At 38.3% G+C, this 18533-nt stretch overlaps 1 protein-coding gene across 1 annotated transcript in view; it reads right to left on the bottom strand.

Annotated features, from left to right (window-relative positions):
• Positions 1-500: 500 nt before the first annotated feature.
• The window catches only part of ITGB5 (integrin subunit beta 5), a 77731-nt gene continuing 59698 nt past the window's right edge, over positions 501-18533 (bottom strand). Inside the window, exons 11-15 of the mRNA XM_026707946.2 lie at positions 12479-12701; positions 10366-10469; positions 5481-5597; positions 2059-2225; positions 501-1085 (exon numbers count right to left, since the gene is read on the bottom strand). Of these exons, the coding sequence (XP_026563731.1) occupies positions 990-1085; positions 2059-2225; positions 5481-5597; positions 10366-10469; positions 12479-12701 (707 nt within the window). The 3' untranslated portion in view covers positions 501-989. The remainder of the gene's footprint in view (positions 1086-2058; positions 2226-5480; positions 5598-10365; positions 10470-12478; positions 12702-18533) is intronic.

Below are 18533 nucleotides of genomic sequence, written 5' to 3'. Positions count from 1 at the left end.
GGCTCAAAATAATATTCTAGGCAAACGAGCAGCTTATTTTTCATTCATCTTTTGCATGTATTCAAGAGCCATGGTGGCACAGTGGTTAGAATGCAGTATTGCAGGCTAATTCTGCCGACTGCCAAGGGTTCATTCCTCACCGGCTCAAGGTTGACTCAGCCTTCCATACTTCTGAGGTCGGTAAAATGAGGACCCAGATGGTTGGGGGCAATATGCTGACTCTGTAAACTGTGTAGAGAAGGCTGTAAAGCACTGTAAAGCGGTATATAAGTCTAAGTGCTATTGCTGTTGCTATCTCTTATTTGATTGATTGTTGCTTTTTTACCCTGCTGGATGCTTAGAGTTATTTCATAGCAATAATTTAAATTTAATAATTTAAATTCAGATGTTTAATGCAATCATTTAAAGCCCTAATTGTCCCTGGATTTTGTAGATAGCACATCTGACATTCCACAGTACATGTGCTCAGTGGGAAATAAATATCTAAATGACACCGCGTATTTGTATATGCAATTGTTTTATTTTTTTATTATAAAAATTACTCTAAAGACTGCATAACACATAAAAAGTTTTTGCCACCAAAATCTCCATTGCTAGATTTCCCACCCCCAGAAATTGTCAATAACACAGCATCCCTTTGAACTGGGAGCTGCACATCTTCGCTCTCAGAATTTGGATGAAACTGTTAAACAGTCTATTGTTCAGTCTGAAGGGGCTTCCCAAGCGTCCCCATCAGAAGAGTCTGAAATCAGCGAGGCCTAGTTCCAAGTACATCCGAATGGCTTTGAGTTAGGAATCTGAAGAGCATGTTGGCCACAGGCCATTTGTCCTTAGCATGCAACTAGAAGCTTACTCCTGCTATTTGTGGCATTTTCAGGGGTTGTGCAGCTGCCAAGGGCTCCCTCTTCCCTTTGGCAAGTACGGAAGAAAGAAGCCAAGCAGTTCTCAAGCATTCCATTCTTGTTTTCATCCAGACCTGAGTAGTCCCATCAGTCAATGGTACCATTATAGGACCTGTTGAGCTTGTTGAATGTGAAGTCTAAACTATGTGAGGAAATGGGCTTGCGGTAAAGAGGATTTGTAGCCTTAAAAGGAAAGGAAAGGAAAAGAACATTATGAAACATATAAATTATACATGTGCACCAATAAACATGATTTATTTTTCTTTTTATGACCCTTTGATCACTTTATTTGGAGTCAGCCAGATGCCCTTCCTGATGCCTATGTGGAGTTCATAGCATATATTTCCTCTTTGCACCCTGATAGAGAAACATCTCCCTCTGCCTAGGATTGAACCTTCCCAGCAGGAGGTGAGCATCTTCACCTCTAGGCCATCGCACTGCTCACAGCAGTAAATATGATTAAAGATAGGCTATTCTGTTAGCCTTTCCCTTTTGTCTACTTTGCACTGGAAAAAATTTCTAGTTTTATTGCTACATAAGGGGTTAATTGAAGTACTATAATATTTGAGAGATTATAGAAGGATCTTGCTTTTTGCCTTACATGGACACATATAAACAATCTCACCAATCAGTAAAAGAGCATTGTCTTACAATGAAAGACATCATGGTTAAATATCCAATAAGAAAGAAATTGTGTTTTCTTTATCAAGCTCAACTTAGTTCCACATAAAAACAAGTTATGAAAGATGGAATAATATAGTTTCTCATTCAAAGCAGGGAATGGAACCATGATAATGTTATCTAACAATTTAGTCATGCAATGCACGTTCAGAGGTGCTTCATTTTAGTAACAATTCTGGTGGAAATGTCATATATGTGCACTCATCTGCCTAATCTAATATGGGGTGAACTTTGAAGTGCTGGGCTAAAGATATGAGAGGATGTAACCCTTCAAAATTTTGAGCAAAAGATTTTTGTTTGGCTTCACTTGCTTTGCTAAATACATTCTTCCCCTTTCAAGAAGTAGGACTTCTTGATTTGAGGTCATTCCTGAACAACTAAACTTTCTTTCTCGGCATCCTTTTGTATTTCTTCACATTTCTGAACCACTATAACTTTTTCTATCTCCTCTTTATTTTCCTAATTTAATACTCACCATTTCGTATCTTGCCCGGGAGCGCTCACTCTGGAATTTGGCAAATTCCCGTCTGTCGTGAATAGTAACCAACAGCTTCCAGATTGCCAAAAGGACAATGCCCAGAAGCACAATGCTGCCTACTACAGCGAGTAAGATCGTCATAACATCAGGGGCGGTACTACACTCTAAGAAGAAGAAAGAGGGGAACATGATTTACTATTGTTGACAATGACAGTGTCTTCAAAACAAGCCTCATCAGATAATAATAGAATACATCGCTCCTGAACTATGCATGAATCTATTTGGACAATATTTGAATGTGAGTAACTATTTTCAAATGTATCTTATCCATTTTTAGCATTATTATCAATAAACCACTGTTATTATCTATATTTAAATCTCAGACCAATTGGGTCTAAGATTTAAACAATAAGTCTATTGCTAACACCCAATTCATTCATATAATTCATTATCATGGATTATATTGATGCAAGTTGAATTAATATAATTCATGTAGGGGGCTGGCTGTATATATGCCATTAAGCAGATGGGAAACTCGCAAGTATGAACTCAAATCAGAGCAGCACATATAATTTAAAAATGAAAATTTTATGCTGAGAGGTTTATGGGCATGCAACATGTAGGCCATACTCTTCTGTGTCATAGACATCTCCTTGCAAGGAAGATTATATGCATAAGATAAAATTTATGGGAATTATCAGCTAGATTTAAATATACTGTACACATTTTCCTTTAGAGTCACCTACCATTGGATTGTGCTATTTATCTACTGGGTAGATAAATATGTAATTATGTAACCAAATTGGATTCTGCCAAAAGTTCTAGCAATGCAAAAGAGGCTCCTTAGATTGGTATTAAAGGAGAAGCTTTTTCTCACCTGTGTGCCAAGTGCTTATATATTATTTATTTATCTGTTTATTTCTAAAATCATTAAATATTTTGTATATTTATATTTAATATTTTGTATATTTCTCAAGCTATACTTTTTCATTTTTGCTAAGCATTTGTGAGATAATTTTTCACAGCAGATGGCAGCATTCAGCCAATTTTCATCTTGAAAAAGCTAAACAGGATCAGATTGTGTTGATTCTTGGATTGGGGACCACCGGAAACACTCCCCACTGTAGACTAGATGTGAAGTAAAGGTACAAGATGTCACTTTTGTATTATTGCAAAGAAGACAAGACAGGTTCATCTATATAGTCACTATGAATCAAGTTTGACCCAAGGAAACATCTACTGCTTATATTTTGCAGTTCAAAATATGGAAATGCGAAAACAAGTTTCTCATTATTTCTTACTCCTGGATAGATCAGCTTACATCTGATCATACCTGATTTAACCGAAATGAATATTCAGCTACAAATGGACATTCTCCAATGTTCTCCATTTAAATTACTATTTTATACATTGGATTATCTAGATTCTTTTTAAATCTGGTGATAATTATATTTAGCCTAGTGAATATATGGAATGGGTGGGTATTTCTATTCGGTTGGTTAGATCTTGTCCCAAATGTTTTTTCTGGCAACAGTGCTTCCAAACTAGAGTGAGGTTATTTCAACAATCCATCTCAACACCAGAGCAACCACAAATGTAGTCTTTTCCCGTTACTTGCATGTTGAAAATCCATGCGAGACCAATTTTATATAAGAAGGCAAATGTGAAAAAAAATTTCAAAAATCATTTTCAAAGTAAAAGTGCAACTGTATAACATAGTTTAAGTTAAAGAAATCTTATCAATACTTTATTTCAGGGATGTCCAAACTTTTTGCAAGGAGGGCCAGATTTGGTGAGGTGAAAATGTGGGGGGGCCGACCATTCAGCCTGACATTTTTTGAACCATTAATATTATATGGGAAAAATGCCGGCTGGCGGGGATGAGTGACAGGCTGAGCTGGCGGGGAGAAGTGGCTGCGGGCCACTTGACATTTGAAAACAGGCCACAATTGGTCCCCAGACTGGACTTTGGACATGCCTGCTTTATCTGAAAGTAGAAAACTAATTTGACCATGCTATGCGTTAAAATAAGGTGGTGCGGTTGCTCAGTGGTTAAGATGCTGGGCTTGTTGATTGGAAAGCTGGCAACCCAGGTTTGAGACCCAAGCGCTACCTGACGGAATGAGCTCCAATCCTCACCTCAGCTCCTGCCAACCTAGCAGTTCAAAAGCATGCAAGTGTGAGTAGATAAATAGGTACCACTTCGGTGGGAAGGTAACAGTGCTCTGTGATGTCATGCTGGCTACATGACCATGTCTTCGGACAGCCCCGGCTCAATGGCCTTAAAATGGAGATGAGCACCGTGCCCTACAGTTAGCAATGACTAGTAGAATAAAATCTGCAGGGATTCCTTTACACTTTACATTTACCCGTTACCCTTTACAAGAGTAAAAATCTAAACTAATACAGATTTTAATGTCCCAATCTATAAAATGGGAAAAGATACTCATGGGAGGGAGGTCCTTAAAAAAGAAAAAAACATAATTCCAAAGAAGGAGGAAGAAGACAAAATGCATAGAACTCTGTCTGGAAAAAGACTGATATTTCATCAGTAGTTTGGGCAAACTTGCCTTTCTGTCCAGAACTAATGGCTGGAATCCAACCAAAGACACAATATGCTAAGATACTCTTATTCAACAATAAATAAAAATGTAGATATAACTTGTAGTGTCAGTGTTAATAATTTATTTTAGGTAGGTAAAAACAGATAATGGTTGATTCTGCTCTGTGCCACCATACTATTGACTGATATTACTTTTCTTTATGATTTATCTACATATAAAAACACAAATCTTTGTGGACATTATTTGTAGCATAGTCATAGTACTCTAAGAGATGAGTTTGCTAACAAATATGTATGCAAAAAGCTTGAATTAATTGTATGCAGCAGTTAGACAATAAAATTTGAAGCAGTTGTTGTGCCATAATGTTTGTTCCAGAAGCACCTGATTAATTAAAGGAAGATTTCCACTGCTGATTTATATTTGATGATGAAATTCTATGCCTTCATTTTATGTCTAAATCAGTTTATTACTTTCTAGAAATCTTCCAGAAAGCACCATAAGCATGTTAAGTAGTAAGATGTGCCTCTGAAATTATCTCGTCATCCTAGGTACACATGACCTGGTGATGGACACCAGTTTTTCAAATACTGGAATTAATAATCCACTTTCTCTATGGGTTTTTCAAATGTCCCTTGTGTTACCAATAGCCATCTTTCTCTTCAATATTTATATCACCCACTCTATAAAAAAATGGAGTAGAATTGATCCACATATATTTTTCTGCTAATAAAAACTGTGTCCAAATATGTGTCCTGCACCAGTCTAAGATATTTTGTTTTGTTTTTTAATTCTCATTGCCTCGATGGTCTGAAGAGTTTATATCAATAAGAAAAAGCAAGGCAGATAAATAGATACCTGGTTCCTTGAGAATACTGATATTTGTCTTCCCATTGGTGAGTTCTGAGTACGTGAATTTCATCACACAATCTTTCACGGGATACGCGCATAAGATTGAATTAGGGTCATCAGTTTCTGAAATAAGATTTTAAAAACTCAGTGGAATAAAGGACGTTAATCTAATACATTGCAATATATTCAGATGCAAAACTCATGTTCCATGTTTGCGTTGTGGGCATGTGTTCAGCGCATCATAATGTGTTTAAAATACCTGTTATTTTGGCCTCTGCAATTGAAGGATATGCTGGGATTCTCATGAGACTGGATTCCTTCAATATGAGAGGCTTCTTATTAGTACATATGGAGCACATTATGGAAGTGTTCGCATGTCTAAAATTATACAAACTATTAACATAGAGAGTGTGTTGGATGAGATGTCCAACCCAATTGTTTTACTTCATGACTAATTGTTTATAAATCCATGGATAGATATCACTCAGGGAATGCAAAGGAAATGTGGACGTAGTTATACTCTACTAAAACAGTAATTATTATGAGGTCCTGAAAGAAGGCCAAGGAATTTTGGAGTAATTTTTGGAGTAATTTCTTTGGAACAGGAAGTTTCATTTCCTTCTACAAATCTGCATAAAGGAAGTAATTGTCTAGAAATAGGTTTAATTTTACAGTCTATATCTGGGTGTAAGGAGTGGGACGTGAGGAGAATTACAATATTGGATGATATGTATTACAGAAATATATGAAGTGAAAATACTATGGAGGGATCAACACACAGCATTAAACTAATCTGTTTAATTAAAGCTTTTCAGATATATGGGGTGGGTTGAGACAGGCAACTGATACGTTTTCAGGTAGGTCTTCTTTTTTTAAACTTGCACAGACTTCAATCCTTTTAAAAACTATTTAGCCCTTTGGGAAATAAAGACACCTGGCCGCTGTTTCTAGTTCTGACAAGAAAGCATTAAGCACTACTATTACTAAGTATATTATTATCTTAAAAATAAGATACATACTAGGCAGGTTCTGAGAAAGAAAATTAAAATTATTATTTTTTTAATTCTAAAAAGCCAACATGAAACATTGCTCTGACCCCCCCATCAAACTGTATAAAAGCAGGCATCTTGCTTCAATTACAGTTGAAGTATATTTGCTAAAACTGACCCTCTAAATCAGGGGTGTCAAACTCGCGTCGTCACATTGTCGTCTTGTGACGTATCATGACTTTCCCCCCCCCTTTGCTAAAATGGGGGTGGGGTGGCCAGCATGTGACGCATCTGGCCCGCGGCCTGCGAGTTTGACACCCCTGCTCTAAACAAAAAAGCAGAAATGAGGATATTAAAAGTACCTATAATGAAATCGTGAACAAATCCAGTAACTGTGCTCAAAGCATGGAGCATATTCAAGAAGGCATCAGTTCTATAGGTAAAGTGGGGTTTAACCAATATGGCTTGAATTATTTTACCACACATCCAGAGTACCACTTGCCACCCAGGTTGCTGCATATCTGGGCAATCTTTATAAAAGGAAGTGATTTAATGACCCCTATAGCGACCCCATATTGAGGACTCAAAGTTTCCCTGCTCATCTATCCACTGGGTGAGCCTTTGCTACTTGACAAATAGGAGCCAGCAAGCAGCCTGAACACATAGAGATTCAAACATCTCAATGAAATAATAAATTGATTGCTCCCATGGCAAGCTCACTGCTTTTGAAGCTCAGTTGATCCTTGGCCAAATTCTCATAGATTTTCTAAAGGATTCTAAGAGCTTTTGCAAAAAACATAGAACTTTACGAACAATAGTAGATTCCCACTCAGTCTTAGTTCATTACAAACTCAAATTGCAATGGAAATGCCATTGGGAATTTATAGAGAGAAAAGTTGTATTTGAGGAAGGCAGAGCAGAAAACAGTGGTATTTATGGAAGAGAACATTTGTACCTCAGGATTCAGCTGTGGAGTGCTTGGTCTTCTCTGAGCTTGGTTGTTTACCTGCAGATGTCTCATTACCGAATTAGGTAACATCATCAATCGGGTAATGAAATGTTTGCAAGAAAATAACCAAGAGCATAAAGGACCTCTGACTGTCAGGAGAGGAAATATGTACCATGTGGTTCCCAATATAGTACTTAAGCCCATTACAACTCTCACCCACAAAAGCAGCTTCATTATTATGTGAACATTTTGCCAACAGATATAAGAAGCCACTCTATTCTTTATTAAATGTATTATTATTTGTTATATAAAAGAAGACATTTTTCTACACAGGTAGATACAAATTTAATCAGCAGTGGCTCTTTAGTCTTACTACCAAGGATCTTTTAAGATCAGTATGTGGACAATGTACACGTAGTATTCAACTATCTACTTATAACCACTGATTATCTGCAGAAGGAGCCTGGTAAACAAGTCCCACTTCATTCTCTATGTGTTTTTTTTTAAATGCACAAAACTTATATAGAGTGGGTTACACAACAAAAGAATGTGGCATGGGTGGTTCAAATTCTATAAATTCTTGCAGGTAATTTAAGATCATTTCCCTCCTTTTTAATACCCAGAAACAAGATTAGCTGTACAAAACATGAAAAATTAGATGGTAAGTATTTAATAAATTCAGCAAAGATTTTATCACAGGGCAAAGGCATTTCCTAGCCGAGACTCTGCTCATTCATATAATCTCTGGGCACTGTTGCATTTCCTTTGGTTTATGCAGAACTCTTGTTGCCTATAAAATCAAAAAGTTTTCACTATTTGGGTGCATTATTTTAGAAATGCTTATTTAAAATACAGTACAATCGCCATAGCACGTAGTCTTATATACCTTTTCCTAGTGCTTTACAGCCTTCTCTAAGCGATTTACAGATTGCCCCCCAACAATCTGGGTCCTCATTTTACTGAATTCAGAGGGATGGAAGGTCTTTGAGCCAGTCAGGATCGAACTGCTGGCAGTGAGTCAGCCTGCAATACTGAATTTTAACCACTGGGGCACCACAGCTCAAATGAAACAATAATGAGCCAGAGTTTTGGCCAAACACCCCAAGCACTGTATATCTTTCTGTGTAATGTTAACTGTGCATCTCTTCTGGAATGCTATCGCAAGTAGCATTCCAAATTAAACTACAACTCATTAGCTGTAATTATTCTATTTTTTTCTTCTCTTATTTCCTGATATAGCTCATCCAACTACAACTGTCCCCCAAAAGCTGATGCTTCCATCTCTAATGACCAAACCAGAGGTGAAAAAAATGTTATATTTATTATTTTGCCAGTAGGGCAGATAAGGAAGTCATTTTGTAGATTTGGCCTTTGAACCATTTGCAATTTGTACTTGGAAGGCCCCTCTGTGCAAGCAAGTATAATATTTAGGTAGGTTATCTTTGCAGAGCTTAACTCGTGAATTTAGAAAACAGCTTTAATCTAAAGACTATCATTTAAGGTATTTTCTACATTCAGCTATCTGAAATTAAGTTTAAAGCTTGTTCACTTTTATATTTAGAGAAAAAGGAAAATTTCAGGTAAAATCATTATTAAAATATGTTGCCATAAAATCTGTACTGCACTTCTAAATGCCATTAGTGCAGAACGAAGTTTTCTTCAAAAGATTGAAAGCAGAATTGATATTAAAATCCTGTGCAAATTGCCAAAGGAATGTCAAACTTACCCTTGCCCTCAAGAGTGATAGAAACATATCTACCATAGATTAAAGAAAGAAAAGAGTATTGCAAAACATTTATATCAGCAAATATTGCTGCTTGTGATATTGGAATAGTGAAGAGTGAGTCAAAGAAACAGAAGTCTTACATGAATGAAGAGCAACACCAAAACAGTCTCCATGTCTGCATTAACAAAAGGTAAGAAAAAAAGACGAGGGCGTTCTTTTTAAAGACAACCGAGTTGAAATTTGAACACTCCCAAATATTAAAATATTTAAACTCAATATTGGAATGGCTTAAAAAGATCATCTAGCCTCACCTCTGTTTGGCTATCATCTGTGCACATCCACTAATATCAACCTAAACAATCCAGAAAGAGGCTGGATTGAGGCAGTGGAACATAGATGAACACTTAAGGGCCATTCAATGCAGAACTCTCTGCTTTGCCAGTCTATAGCAAACAAAGCTCTCTCACTGTTCTGCAATCCAATTTTCCAGTAGTTGAAACATAAGAGAAGAACCACCTCTTCTAGGCCCTCCCACCTGCCCCATGTGATCTGAAAGAAGGTACCATCAGCCAAGCAGTGTTAATTGGCCAAGCCCCATAAGGGGCCCTTCCAGTGGTGGATTAATGCTCACTGGTGCCCTAAGCACTGACAAATCTTGGTGTACATACCGTACAAACGAAGCCATGTTCTCAACTTTGTGCTGCCCCCTTTGGGCCTGGTGTCCTAAGCATGTGTTTAGTCTGCTTAATGGTTAATACACCACTGGGCCTTCTGCAATCAAAACATCATCCCTCCAGAGATAAGGCTGGCCCCAGCCTTGCTGGCTTTCTGTAGGGTCCCGAAGACCTGGTTCTGTGCTAGATCCTATGCTCCAGATGTGCAGTGGGGTATGTTTCCTGGCTTAAGGGCTTTTTAATGATTTGTGGGCCTTATTCCTTGTTTGTTTTATATCAAATGGGTGGCTATGTAAATAGATTTAATAAATAAATAATAAATGCAGTGTTTACTTCTGCTATTGTCATGGAAAGCACTCTAAATACTTCAGAAAGTTTCCTCCAACACAAAAGGCTCAAAAAAAATCCCACTCAAATGAGCCAAGAACTTACGGCATCAAAAACAAATTATGGTAGCTTTGTTCAAGTGTTCTCCTTGTCAGAAATGCACCTATGATTCACACATATTTTATATGTCCAACGTTTCTGTTGTTTTCACTTTGGTGGTACTTACTAAGAAAATCTACTCGTGTTATGATTTCATCCCGGCAGTGTTTCTGGCAGGTTTGGTTATCAGCCAACCTTCCTGAGTTGAACAGGATACACTCAATGCAGTCCCTGGGAAGGAAGAACCATTAATAAATATATCTTCAAGTCACATTTAAAACATGATAATGAGGCTTCTCTGGAAAATAAAATCTTTTTTGGTATAGACTACATTTTAGTGCATTCGCAGATTAACTTACCCCTGTGACTGTTACAACATGCAAAGAGAAGAATGAACTTCAAATATTCCAAACCAAAATAGATTTTTCTTACAACTGTATCAATATTACATATTTGGGTGAACATTCCCTTGAGTTCAACATCTAACAAAGAGGTCTCCAACTTGGCAATTTTAAGACTTGTGGACTTCAACTCCCAGAATTCCTCAGCCATCCATGGAGGCTGGGGAATTCTGAGGGTTGAAGTCTACATTAAAGCTGCCATGTTTAGAAAGATGTAATCTAACACATGATGGTCATAAAAGGAGAAATGAGTCTTGATATTCTAACTAGCACCAGAACTCTGAATGACTCCCTTCTTCAAAGCGGCAATGGCCCTGACATAATACAAACTATTGCTCTAGAACAGGGGTGGAGAACGATGGTTCTTTTATGACCTGTGGACTTAAACTCCCAGAATTCCTCAGCCAGCAAATCAGGAATTTGGGGAGTTGAAATCCACAAGTCATAAGGGGCCACAGCTCCCCATTGCTGCTCTAGAATTGGTTCAAATTTGGATTCAGCTTTGTGACAGGACTCTGTTTCCACAGAAGACCTACCAGATTGTAACATTTGTGTTCTTTTGAACATCTTCCATTGGATAAAGCAGGCCAAGTGCTAATGTGTGAGTCAAGGACGTTCTTAACGTATAATAAAATGTGTACCACAATATTATCTCAAACAAAGCTGTTTTGATGTTTTTATTCCTATTTAATCTACATAAATTATGTATCATTTGACTGTTAAATCTTTCCAGGAAATGATTTCAGCTTGGTTAGCCTCCCTATAAGAATATTCATAAAGGCACTTCAAAGAGAAATCATTCAAGAGAGGACTTGCTTTAGGGAACAATTCCTTGAACTAGTCCCAAAGGGTTGTTGTTTGTTACTGGGATTTTTTTTTTTAAATAATTTGAGGCTGAATTAAATTGGAACTAAGGACAGAAATACAGAGCGGGGGTTGCATTAAGCAAAACAGAACATAGTATACTAGTGACTTATCATATCTTCATACATCATTTGGTTTTCTCAACTATCCAGAGCTAAACAAACTGGGATTTCTGACAAGCTCCAATGTATGAACACTATGCTGTTTCCAACTTGGGTAAAGGGTCACAGATCTGAAGCAAGGTTAGTAAAATGGCTACACTTATGTCAATTTTCGGGCTTGAAAGTCAATCAGATTCCATTACATGGATCTTGAACTATTGGAGCAGAGTAAGAGAAGATAAGCAAATCACTAACATATGAGTCCCAGGGAAAGTTCTATTCCATGTTCCATTATTAAGAGTTTTTTTAATTCAAAAGCCAAGCCCCAATTTTCATGCTACGAAGCACTTTAGAAACAATCTCCTTTACAGCAACCTCTGTCAAGCTTTAATAATCACCACATTTTTTTTTGTATTTGCAGAAGGCAGTCCTCACCTTATGACTACAATTGAGCACAACATTTCCATTGCTAAGTAAAACATTTGTTAAGTGAGTTTTGGTCCATTTTACGACCTATCCTGCCACATTTGTTAGTGAATTGCTGCAGTTGTTAAGTGAATTTGTCTTCCCTATTGATTTTGCTTGTCAGAAGGTCACAAACATGACCCCGGGACACTGCAACAGTCACAAATGAGCCAGGTGCCAACTTCCAAATTCTAATCACGTGACCATGGGGATGCTGCAATGGTCGTAAGTGTGAAAATGGTCATAAGTCAGGTTTTTAGCGTCTTTGTAACTTCGAACAAATAATTGTAAATTGAGGATTACCTGTGTTCAGGTTTGCAAGGACAACAACGCAGCCAAGAAATCGAAAAGAAAACCATGTCATGAGCTTGCTCTTTGAGGGGTTTTGGACCACAATATTGGCACATACCTCTTAGTACTGCAGACACCCGGGCAGGTGGGACACTTCTCGCAAGTCTCCCCAAAAGCTCCAGGTTCAGTGCACTGACATTTCCCACAGATGCAATTGCCTCGGCCACTGCACATTTGGCCATCCTTAGAAAGACACCGGCCTGTGTCCGTTGAGCAGTTGCAGTTGTCCCCAATATAGCCATCGTGGCACTTACATTCCCCACAGTGGCATTCTCCATGGCCTAAATACAAGTTACACAAAGGAAAAACAAATCATTTGCGTTGCCAATGCCATGGATGGTAGTTCCAGATGCTCTCTTGAAATCTGATTCAGAAACAGAACGAGACATATTCAATCATCACCATAACCCTTCATCCAATGATCTTGTATCTGTATTGGCTTAAAGTTCATTTAATTGTTATGGAATTATTCGGTGGTTTCAGGCACACCTTACTACTTCATCTATACTTTCTTCTAAGATCATTAGTGGCCTAACTTATAAGATAAAAAAAGACATAATATACTTTATAAATTCACGTTGTTTAAATAGTAGTAGTAGTAGCAGCACTGAGAGCCAATTTGGTTTAGTAGTTAAGGCACCTGGCTAAAAATCAGGAGATTGTGAGTTCTAGTTGTGCCTGAGGCTCAAAGTCAACTGGTTGAGTTTGGACCAGTCTCTCTCTTTCTCGCTGTCTCAGCTTTAGAACACAGGTAAGGGAAAAGTACTGCTGAAAATGTTGCCAAGAAAACTGCATAGAGTTATCCAGTTGGTTACTAGGAGACAAGATTGACTCAAAGATACACACAAAAAGAAAAAAGAAAAAGAAAAAGAAAAGAAAAATAGTGGTGGCAGCAGAAGACATTAACTGGGTTAGAAACAGAGTTGACTAAGCCGAAAACTGAGCATGAAAACAAACTGAAAGCAACTAAAGAAGAATGGTGTTTATATTTCATGACAGACAGACCTGTTTCTCCACTATTGCTTCAGATTGCAGATGGTCAATTATTTTATTAAATCTTTCCCTCAGAAACAAGAAAATAACATGCCCCCAGAAGGATCCAGGTAGAGCATTTTTAAATCATACGTAGTATCTCCAGTGTTTTAAAAAGTTGATGGTAGTTTTTAGGTTTCCAAACCAAGAAATTACTTGAATAATCAGAATGTGGTTGTAGACTGTAGAAAGAAAGTCTACAGTGCAATGGTCTTCTGTTTCAAATAATACAATTCTATCTAAATCTACCCAGAACTCCCACTGAATTCATTGTGAATGCACTCCAAACCTATAGGCCCAGAACAATGTAAAAGAACTTACCCAACATAAACCTTTAGAAGAAGACAATGGGCCAACTCATCGTGTTTTCAGCCCTGAGGAAAAGGCTTATCTACTAAAAGTCTATAGAACACCTTTTCTTTCAGGATTGGTGTGTAGAGAGAGACATTCCATTTAAGCTGGAAGGATATAAATTGCTCAAGACCACCCAGTGAATGTTTAGGCCAAGCTGCTTTTAACCAAAGCTTTACTGGTTCAAATCCAAATCCAGTTTCATATGGGTCATTGGAGAAGTCTCTTTGGCATCCTAGGCTAGGGTTGATATTAGGACTGCCTTTTCCGATATCCCTTTGATGAAAAAGGGAGAAATCTTTTCAAATGGTTAACATTTTACATGTAAAGCTCATCTGGAAAGCGTAAGCGCTACTTTTGCAAGAACAAGGAATTACAACGGAGTTAAATGCAATATCAAAACAGAACATAAGTTTCTTAGTTGTTCTGGTCTTGACAGAAAAAAAATAACCAAATGTTTTCTTTTCGGTTCTGGAGTGTTTTCTTATGCTGCCAAAGTCTGTTTATAGTCAAATCAGAGCAGCACCAATGTCTTGTACGATGCCTTCTTTTTTGCATTAACAAATACTTCATGCTAAATCTTTTCATCTCTAGTATCTTTTTGTTGGTTGGAAAGAAATTTTGCTTTCTGCCAAAAAGAACAGAAAGTAAACAGCTACTGCAAAAATTGCAGGGTTGCCACTAACAACATTTTGCAACCATTTATCCCCAGAGGAATTACTTCCTAGAGCTTTGTAATACAAGCCATACGCTGAAGGCTGTAGCTTGATATCTAGGGCACCTGGAAGCAACAGAGTCTTTAAAATGGTGCGACCAAATAGTTCTTGTCAAACTACTTGATGTGATGGAACATGTTTGCAGAGTAAAGGTCATATATTCCCTTTACTTATATTTGCAGAAAAAGTTGCAGTCAACTCTACATGGTTAGTCAGCTAGGCTCCATCTAAAACGAACAGTAGAAAATATAAAGGATTTAATCGAATTAATTTCTTCCTAACCTTTCCCTAAGACACAGATTTTTTTAATAAACTACTTATACCATATTTTATTCTCAAAACAAGTTTTATCAGGAGTTTTACGCCAAAATGAGCCACCCATAATTGGCGAAACCCAAGTCTTGCATTCTGTTTCTCCTGTACAAACCTCCTGTAGCTATTACCTGTCTTCCTAAGGTTGCACACCAAGCTTGGTCTTTTGGGTGTGGTGAGATATTGCCTTGGATTCAATTTTGATTCCTGGACAAGTTCCCGAAGTTTTCCTGGCAAGATTTCCGAAGTAATTTGCCCTTGCCTTCTTTGTAGAGCTGAGAGTGTGTGACTGATGCAAAGTCACCCAGCTGACTTCATGTCTAAAGTAGGACTAGAAACCAGGGGTGGGATTCTACCGGTTTGGACCAGTTCTATAGAACCAGTTGTTATGGTTCTGCACAAATTGTGCTCCTGGCTGGCCCCACCCCGCTCCACCCTCCCCTCCCCTCCCAATCAGTCCTTATCAGGCATGTGCAACTTTGCGCACATGCCCGACAATGCTGACTGTGTTCTTTCCCGCCCAGTCACTCCTTAAGGTTTTCTTTTTCTTTCCTCCAGACAATCAGCTGTTCCTATGATCAGCTGTGCTGGGATTCCCTTCACTTACTTACTGCTTCACCCAGGAGGTTTCCCTGAGGCCCAGGAAGGCAAAAAATGGAGGGGGGGGTGCAGCAACCCCAGGGAGGCTTCCTGGGAGCAAAAACGCCCCCCCCGGAGGCTTCCCTGAGGCCCAGAAAGCCCCAAAACAGAGCACAGGGGGGTGCTGCGTGCCCCCCATGCTCAGTTTTTTTCTTTCCTGAGCCCCAGAGAAGCCTTCTGGGAGCAAAAAATGCCCCCTCAGGAGGCTCCCCTGAGGCACAGGAGGCCCAAAAAATGGGAGGGGGTGCTGCAAAAAAAATAAGAAACCACACCCACCCAGTCACATGGCTATGCCCACCTAGCCCCACCCACAGAACTGGTTGTTACAAAATATGAATCCCACCCCTGACTAGAACTCACTGTTTCCCACTTTCTAGCCTGGTGCTTTCACCACTAAGCCAGACCGACTCCCTGGCTTTCTTTAATGCAGTCTAATTTCAAAAATTATCATGGGTGTGATTTCCTATTCATTAAATGTATTTATTTGTATCATCACCATCCCACTATCTCACACAAGTGACTGGCAACTCACTGGGATTTCTATTTTCCTCAATTCTCTATTGTTCGGATATGTTTGAGACCAGGGGTGGGTTTCTACTGGTTCTGTCCACCTCTGTAGAACCGGTAGCTCTGAAGAGCAGCAGACACAGAACCGGATCTGTGTTTGCTGATGTTTTGGCCCACCTGCCTACCCGGGCTCTTACCTGATCTTTATTTCCTGATTTCTCAACTTCAGCTGCCAAACGAGGCACAGCTGCAGTTAAAAAAGCAGGAAAAGAGGGCTGTTTCAAAGGCTGCTTCTCTGCACGCAGCATGCTGATGACGATTTACAGGTGCGTGGCTCGCAGCGTGCAGGGAAGCTCGTAAATCCCGAACCAGTAGTTAACCCTGTCGTATCCCACCCCTGTTTGAGACCAGAGTTCTCAAGTCATAAGAGCACAAATCCAACATATCTGGAACATAGGAATAAATGAACAAAAATCTGCTGTGATAATTAATAACTAATGAACTGATCAATCCAAATTAAATTATCTTTAAAAAGCTTAAAGTTTAATCAATAATGGCAAAATCTGCTTGAAAAAGTTGGGGAATGTTCAAAATTCTATACCACGGTGATTTCTACTCAGATTCTTTTTATTTTCATTATATGCAAGCACAAAACTTTTTCACATAAGTTTAGGCTAGAATTGCTATGTTCGTATGAAATAATTATACTCATTTTATGCATGCAGCAAGATCTGTGTTCATTAGACTCTAATATAGGCTAAAGCTCCTATTATCTTCTGATATGTTACTAATATGAACAACTTTTAGAATTCAAGGAAGGCAGGAATTCCCAAACCTAGGTAATATTGCTAGGTAATATTCTTAAGAATCAATAGGCCTTTTGCATTTATATGATGCTTTCAAGCACTCAAAAGTAAATTATGTTAGCATTATTCAGTTAGAACAGGAAATAAAGCACACTGTAGACTCCCCCCATATTAAATGAAGGTTTTCAAAATGAGGATCAGTTAGCATGGATTCTAGTTCTATAACATAGCAACACATTTCAAAAATTTGGATTTATCACAAAAGCCGCTCCTTTCTATTCTTAATTAAAGCAACCCCAAACCCATTTTTTCTCATTACACCATGAATATGAAAAAGGTGCATCACTTTAAGAGCTAAATTAACTTTAATTAGCAGATCTGGATCATATATAAGAATAACTTCTTTCTGCCAGCTTCACATAGAAAGCTGAAAAAGGCCAGGCTGTTTTAATGAACACCAGAGAAATATCACCCTCACACCAAATACAAAACAGTTCTCTCCAATCATTTAAGTGCATGCAGCCCTATTACTAATGATATCCCAAACAGTTTCCAAAACTGCTATTTGGGTTTTGAATCATATTTACTAAATGATGTTTGGTGGAGATTTCATTCACTTTCCAACATCATTACAAAATTGCTTCTTCTATTTGTTGGAATAGATATTTGGAATATTCCAACAAAACAGTAGTTATTTCTAGCTGTTTGACTACAAAGAGACAACCTCATCATTTGCTTAAAAGCAACCATTTATTTTATTACATTTTTATTTAAATTCAAGTTGTTACATGTTCTACACCCAGACAGTATTTCCAGAAGCCCTTTGATAGATGAGCTTTATGCTTTATTGATGGCTGGCAGGTATCAAAGAAATCCCAACAAGTAATTTCTAATTGCTCTGATTTAGAAAAGACTAAGCAGATAGAGAAATAGGCAATTATTTATATTACAGAATGCAGACTAACAAAGTTGGAAGGGACCTTGGAGGTCATCTAGTCCAAGCCCTTGCTCAAGCAGGAACCCCCTATACAAATAACAACAAATGGCTGTCCAATCTCTTCTTAAAAACCTCCAGTGATAGAGTGCCCCTAAAACTTCTGGAGGCATGCTGGTTCTCACTGTCAGGAAATTTCTATTTATAAAGGAGAATATATGTAGCTCAGGGTTGACATGAAAGGTCCTTGATGCTCTCTGAGCTTCCTTATTTTCTTGCAAATGTTTCACTACCCAAACTAGGTATCATCAGTGCTAGTAAGGAGTGCAAACTGAGATATATGAACTCTGAGAAATGTGGTTGGCTTAAGGAAGCACAGACCACAATCCAGGGGTGGGATTCTACCAGTTCGCACCTATTCACTAGAACCGGTTGTTAACATTCTAAGCAGTTTGGAGAACCAGTTGTTAGAAGAAATTACTGGCCTAATCCTGTAAGGAAGGCAGGAAGGAAACATTCTGGTGTTGCTGACAGAAACTGCCTCTCCGTTAACCCTTATTATGTTCTTGGCAGGACTAGTCTTCCTGTCTCAGGAAAGTCTCTGGAGTTTTTTCCCCCTCCTTTGCTGGTACTTTGCTTGTGTGGAGTTACCATTCAAAGTTACAATGGCACTGAAAAAAGTGACTTATGACCATTTTTCACACTTATGACTGTTGCAGCATTCCCACAGTCACGAGAGGCCAGGCAAGGAGATGCGTGCCTCGATGTGAGTGATATTGAGTTGGCCATGCCCAGCCAATAACATGACCATCAAGC

Source organism: Pseudonaja textilis, chromosome 1 (assembly GCF_049901715.1).
Source record: "Pseudonaja textilis isolate UNSWEBS1 chromosome 1, rPseTex1.2, whole genome shotgun sequence".
In the NCBI taxonomy this organism is placed as follows: Eukaryota; Metazoa; Chordata; class Lepidosauria; order Squamata; family Elapidae; genus Pseudonaja; species Pseudonaja textilis.
This window is presented reverse-complemented; position numbering and strand designations above follow the sequence as displayed.